Here is a 7,068-nt window from a genome sequence, read left to right on the forward strand (position 1 = left end):
TCACCGTTTTAATTCCTTGAATAATCATAAAATCATGGAAATTTTTTTAAAGAGTTAATAAAAATTACCAAACTTCCGATTTTGGTTCTAACTGCATTAAAAGACTTCCACATAAAGTTTCATGGATTATCGATATAAATAACTATTTTTCTTATATTTAATTCTCTAAATAGATAAAAGCTCATGAAAAATAGCAATGAGTTAACAAAATTCCCCAAACTTTTTATCATACTAGCAATACACATACTTAAGCTGGAAAAATATATAAAAATAGGTTTCTAAAGAGTTTCATCTGATTTTATGATTTTTGTGCATTTATTCTAACAAAAAGGGAAATAAATAGAAGATAGTTTCCAATATTGCCCAAAATTTTTGTAGCACTGTTATTGTACATATAGAAGTTGTGAAAAATATAAAAGATATTTTTCAATTAATTTTGCTATTTTTTTTTATTCTCTTGAATAATCATTAATTTGGTTAATAATTATCAAACAGTTAAAGTAAATTTACCAAAATTTTTGTAAACTTCATTTACAGTATACATAATATGGGAAAAATACCAATGATGATTTTTATATACTCTAATCCGATTTTGTGGATTTAAGTGTATTTAATCTTAGAAAATAGAACAAAAATAGCATACTTAATAGAAAAATTATCCAAATTTTTATTTAGAGTTCTAGTATATTATAAGGTGTTCTAGAAAATTTTCATGAATTTATGATAAGTAGAGATATTTTTCCTTTTTTTAGTCCATTATAAACACAAAAATAATGGAAATATAAATATACATTTTGAAAAATTCCCAAAATATTTTTTTGAGTTTTCCACATAGGGTAGGAGCTGCGAAAATTATTAGATACCATTTTCAGATTCTCTAAAGCGCTTTAAGATTTATAGGAGCTAAGGCCTTGTGGTATACATACCACGAATCGATTCGTGGTCTAGTTGGCCACGAAAAATGTTCGTGCACACCACCCCGACATTGCATGGTCGGGCGTGGTCTTCCGTGTTCCCGACGACGAATGCAAATGGACTCGAGGGTTGGCTATTGATTTGTTCATCGTTGAACGATCATTCGGCCATTTTTTATTTTAAAATCAACTCTACACACAAATAAATAAACCTTCTATTTTCACCAAAACACACCTTCATTCTCTCACAACACAATCATTCTCTAAAACCACAAAACACATATACATGGATTCCACAAAACACATGGAATTCTAAAAAACTTTTGACTCGGATGACGATGTAGAATTCGTCGAGACATTCTTCAACGTTGCGCAACACATTCACGACGAAGAAAGTTCGAATGTTGCTCGTACAAGGGAGGTCATCAATCGTGATCACCAAGTGGCACACTACTTATTGGTACGTGATTAGTTTCCCGGTAATTGTCTTTATAATTCGAACGTCGTTTCCGTCTGAATAAGGCTATATTTTTACGTATTAGTAATGCTTTAGAATCTCATTTTGATTTTTTCAATCAAAAACTCGATGCTAGAGGAAGAATAAGTTTTAGTAGTGTAAAAAAATGTGCAACTGCTCTTAGGTATTTGGGATACGGTATAGCATTTGATGCATCTGGCGAATACTTGAAAGTATCCGAGAGGACTGCAATTGAATGTGTAGATTGGTTTTCTGCATGTGTGTATGAGGTTTTTCACGAAGAATATTTGCATAAACCTACTCAACGTGATATTGAAAGATTATATTCGACTCATGAAAAGAGGCATGGATTTTCGGGTATGCTTAGCAGTCTAGATTGTACGCATGTGGCTTGGGAAAAATGTCCAAATGCATGGCGCTGTCAGTTCACTCGAGGAGATATAGGTGAACCAATTATCATTCTAGAAGTTGTTGCATCCCAACATTTATGGATATGGCATGCATTTTTTGGAGTAGCGAGGTTTAACAACGACATTAATGTTCGTGGCCAGTCTCCACTTTTCAACGATATTTGGACCGCCAAAGCACCTGATATGACGTTCATGGTGAATGGGCACACGTACAAATACAGTTACTACCTTGGTGATGGGATATAGCCAGATTATTCTACATTGATGAAGGCATACTCGGTTCCTCAAAGTGAAAAGGCAAAGTTATTTACAAAAGAACACGAATCGGCGAGAAAGGATATCAAGAGGGCATTTGGAGTCCTTAAGTAGACATGACAAGTAGTGAAATATGCTACACGACTCTGTGATAAATAAAGAATTAAACGAGCAGTCCTAGCATGTATTATAATGCATAATATGATTATTGAAGATGAAGGTTGAGCGATTTGCATGTATGATCCGAACAACGTTGTCGTTCCAACTGAGGAGTTGGTAACTAGAACAAATGCGTTTTTTGAGCGAGTTATTGAAATTCATAACAGTGAAACGTGTTTCAATCTTCGAGAAGATGCCACGAAACATTTGTACCAACGTAACATGAACGATGATTAGTTTTTATATGTATGTTTGTTTGTTTTTTTAATTAATGTAATGTTTTTTTCTAGATTAAATAAGTAATGTAGTTTGAATTTGTAATTTTATTTTTATCATTAATGAAAAACTAGTTTAAAAAATGAATGTCTTTAAATTATGAAAAATGTAATTTTATTGTATATTTCAAGTAAAAAAATTAATGATGTGGAGTGGTGTGTTAGTGTAGGTATCCCGTGTTAGTGGTGGGAGAATATGGTGCTGATGTGGCACCCACCACGTATATGGTATGTGGTGGGTATAACGGATGGCCTAAAGAAAAAGAAAACTCAAAACTATACTAAACAGTAACAAAAATCGATGAAACTTAATGAGAGGTCATTATTTACCTTAGGGGTCATCCATGAATTTATCTAGGATTTATAGACCTCATAAAGTATTTTATATGAATTATTGCTCTATTTTCTTGAAATAATTATAATAACTAGAGAAAAATGAATTATTTTATGGAAATTTACGAGATCATTGTATTTTGTTGGTTGGAATCTAGGAAAAAGTGGATTTGGTCCGAAAAGGAGTTTTAGATATTTATGTGGGAGTAAATCCTTTATGAACATATTTGAAAGCTTTTAACAACAAACTTTGATCATCAAGCATCTAAGCTTGAAGATCATCACATGCATATTGTTTTGAAGACCATTCGTGAGTTTGAAATGTTCAAATTTCATTTTTGATAGAAAACATAGGGTACATGTGGTGATTTTTACCCAAAACTTATAGAAAGTGCATTATGTTGATTTTGACTTAGGTTTTGGTCTTTGGATTTCACCATTGACAACATGCATGTTGTTTTTGGGTGAAATCCTACCACCATCATCATCAAACCATGAGTATGAGTAAGTGTTCAGGATTTTACAATAGAATGGAGTAGAAGATGGAGGAAATCCAAGAAAATAGTAAACTTCAAGGAATAGTGAAGAAAAATCGATTTTATATTCAAGAACACCATAAGATGATGAAGATTTCGAGTTTGGGGAGTGTTCTTGGGTCCTATTTTCTGGAAATTACGTGGTTTAGAGGGTGGAGAAAAGAGGAATAGAGTGGTGAAGGTAGAGAGAAATGAGAGAGAGTAAATGAGAGAGCGGAGAGTGAAAGAGAAGAAATATTGATTATGTGTGTGTTGGGAAGAGAAGGAGTGTCTTGGGAGATGGGAGGCCAAAATCTTGGATGAGAAAGGCTCCCTCTCTTTTGTTCCTTTTATAAAAATTCAAATCTTTTTATAAAAATACCAAACTTTTTTATAACATGTGCACCCTAACCAAGTTTTTATGCATAAAACTCTTGATTTTTGACATATAAATCTAGGGTAAATGTTAATAACTTAAAATTTATTTTTATTGAATGTATTTCATAATAATTATAATGATAAGATAATATTATAGGGTTCATAATTAATTTTATAGGATTTTTAAGGTTAAAGTTTATAAATATGAGTTTTTATGGCATATAGGGGTTTGGAGTTTAATACATCTTTGGATATCAAAATAAATTGAATCATTGAGACTTCAAATTATTTTTGTGTTTCCTAACTCTTATTCAAGTTAGAAATAACGTTTCTAATTTATTTTTATTGATTTATTGGCATTCTATTTAGTGATTTCGAGATTCAAGCAAAATTGAGGAATCAAGTATACTAGTCCTAGTCTTTCAACTTTGACTTAAGTTCCAACGAGGCTCAGACCTAATTTCTACTACTAGGTGAAATGCATGATGTGTGTATATGATTCATTAAAAGGTGTTCGAGTCAAAGAGTGACCCGAATGTGGATATTCACTACATGTAACATCTGGACTATCAGGTATATTATTGTGTGTTTTATTTTTGAGCTTTATGGAGTCACTCGACCAGTTGTGAGCCCAACTCGTCGAGTAGAATTGAGTTCTCTGTGTCGGATTAATGAACAGACTCAACGAGTCAGAGAGCAGACTCGCCGAGTAGGTACTAGGCAGAGAAACAATAATTTCCTGGGGTTGGGGCCTATATAAGGGGAATTATAACCTCAAATGTTCCTCACCAGTTGTGCTTGAGCTAATTATGAAGTGTTTTTGGTGAATCTTTTGGAAAGAAAGGAGTGAGCAACTAGAAAGGAACGAGAAGATGCTGTGGGATCTATCATTTCTTCACATAGAGCTTCTATAGAAGGTATAAATCCTACACCTTTCTCATCTTATTAGTTGGATCTCATGATTTTGGAAGTTAGGGCTTTTTCTAACTTTTGTTGGAAAATAAGTGCATGGAGTCTATTAGAAGGCCTAGACTTTAGATCTGGACCTTGTGAAGTCCAAAGAGTCCGAAGATTATAGCTTTATTCAGTCACATAAGAGTTATTTTGGTTAAATATCTTTGTTAGAGTCATATTGGCATTTAGAGCAACATATGGCATAAATGGTAAAGCTCATGACTTTATGTGATAATCAAGCCCTGAGAGCGTAGATCGAAAGTTTGGGAAGGTTTTCGGCATTGAAATCATCTAAAGGAGATATGAGTCTGAATGGACTCGCTGAGTCGATGATCCGACTCGACGAGTCGGTTAGGGTTTGTCCCGATGAGCTTAATCATGCGATAACTCGGCGAGTTGGGGGTCAACTCGACGAGCTAAGGTGGACCTTCACGAGACTTCTGAGGAAACGAGTGGACTCGACGAGTCACACAGGTGAACTCAATGAGTCGGGTTAAATTTGGACTGTTGACTCGAGTTGACTTCTGTTGACTTTATGGTTTGGTCAAGCATGAGTAATGGAGACCATGGAGGGGTAAAATGGTCTTTTATCCACTTCAAGAGTTAGAAAGACATAGAATAACCTTGGGCTACTTAAAGGTTTTACCCTATGTGTTAGGCGGTTGCTATTTCAAGACTCGAGTGCGAGGATGATTGCTTACTGTCGAGGTGAGTCTTCTCACTATACCTTACCTAGAGTGGTAATTATGTGTGACCAGAGGGTTTTATGTGCTTGCTTGAATTATGCATTTTCTGTGTGATATATTTTCTATATGTTATATTATGTGATACTTAGACCAGACCGGAGCATCCAATGAACTATGAGACCGGAGGGTTCTCAACCAGAATGAACCAGAGGGTCCAACGAGCCATAGGACTGGAGGGTCGCAACCAGATCGGACTGGAGGGTCCAACAAGCTGTGGGATTGGAGGGTCCCATTGAGACACATTGACCAGAGGGTCTTATAGAGCTATACCCTCGAGTAGCTAGTTATTTGTGCATGGTATTTTAAGGAAATCACTAAGCTTCGTGCTTACCGTGTTACGTGTTTTGTGTTTTAGGTTTTCTTAGGACCGTGGGAAAGCACCAACTTGATTGTACACACCCGTGAAAGAGTTATGTTTTGAAGATCTTGGATTTTAATCATATAATTATCGAGTTGTGAATTTGTAAATTAAATAAATGAGATTTTGTGAAATGTGTTACGAGAATATGCAATTTTAAATGAAAAAATTAACTTGAAAATTTACGGTGTTACAAGTTGGTATCAGAGCCTTGGTTTGAGGGATTCGGATGCACCTTAGGGTGTGTTTGGACTCAAACTGAGGATTTAAGGAAATGTTCCACAAGAGATAAATTTTCTAAAAATGAGAAAGAGTTTAAGAGAAATGAGTTGGAGCATTGTGTACAATCAGCCAGAGCCCGAGCGGTGATTTTCCAAAATACCCTTATGTATTTTTATTATGAGTTATTCATGAGATTTTAGTGATGCATGCTAGAGAATAGGCTAGGTATTTCATATTTTAGGACTAGAGTGGCCTGATTTGTGATGCCTTAGCCTAGGAGTTGCTGTTGTCTGTGAATTGCTTTTGAGTATGTGCGGAGTAAGAGTATCCAACATGAATCCTTTTGTGAGAGAGATTTGAGTAAAGGAATAATCTAGGATAGATACATAGATGAGCATTGGAGGAGCCTACTGAGAGAGTAGTCAGATGCCCGTGTGGGGTAAAGTTGCTTGAGTGCGGTGATACCTTTGGACTATGAGTAGAGCAAGTGGGGTAACAACCTAGAGGGGTTTTACGTGCTGGTGGAGATTATTTGATGCCCGAATGATGCTTGCTTCGTGCTTTGTGGAACTCTCGATGATGGGAGTCAGTTATAGAGTGAATAGGACGATATTCAGGAGGTAGATGGCTAGCATTATAAGGAGTTCTTCAGCAACTGATGACATAGAAGTGAGAGAAACTAGGAAGAGCCTAAGGAGTGACCTTAGTCAGATGAGTACATTGATAGAGGAGAGTATTCGCTGGGGGGCGACCAGGTTTACGGGATTGGTGATCGAGAAGGTTCAGTGGCTAGTTAGCAAATTTGGGACAATCTGTGTGGAAATTATGGGTAGACGTGGCAGGTAGTATGGGCCCATACTACTGAAAGCAGACGAACCGTACTCGAAGTGGGGAGAATTCCAAAGGTTCTAAGTAGCAGAGTGAGAGGTCATAACATGGTTCAAGTACCATGATTTGTAGCGGAGTGAGAGGTGATCAAATGGTTTGAGTACCATGATTCGTGGCGGTTAGTGCTTCAGAGTTTGCCAGGTATCCCGTGGTAATTGAATAGGATGAGGACATATGTGATAG

General features: G+C 35.8%; 1 protein-coding gene across 1 annotated transcript; it reads left to right on the top strand.

Annotated features, from left to right (window-relative positions):
- The first annotated feature begins 1,315 nt into the window (after positions 1–1,315).
- Positions 1,316–2,048, top strand: LOC145035895 (uncharacterized). The gene is made up of 2 exons (XM_078984397.1): positions 1,316–1,374; positions 1,556–2,048. The coding sequence occupies exons 1-2, from the start codon at positions 1,316–1,318 to the stop codon at positions 2,046–2,048; spliced, it is 552 nt and encodes a 183-aa protein (XP_078840523.1).
- The last annotated feature ends 5,020 nt before the right edge of the window (positions 2,049–7,068 follow it).

Source organism: Lactuca saligna, chromosome 3 (genome assembly GCF_052625555.1).
Source record: "Lactuca saligna cultivar CGN05327 chromosome 3, ASM5262555v1, whole genome shotgun sequence".
Lineage (NCBI taxonomy): Eukaryota > Viridiplantae > Streptophyta > Magnoliopsida > Asterales > Asteraceae > Lactuca > Lactuca saligna.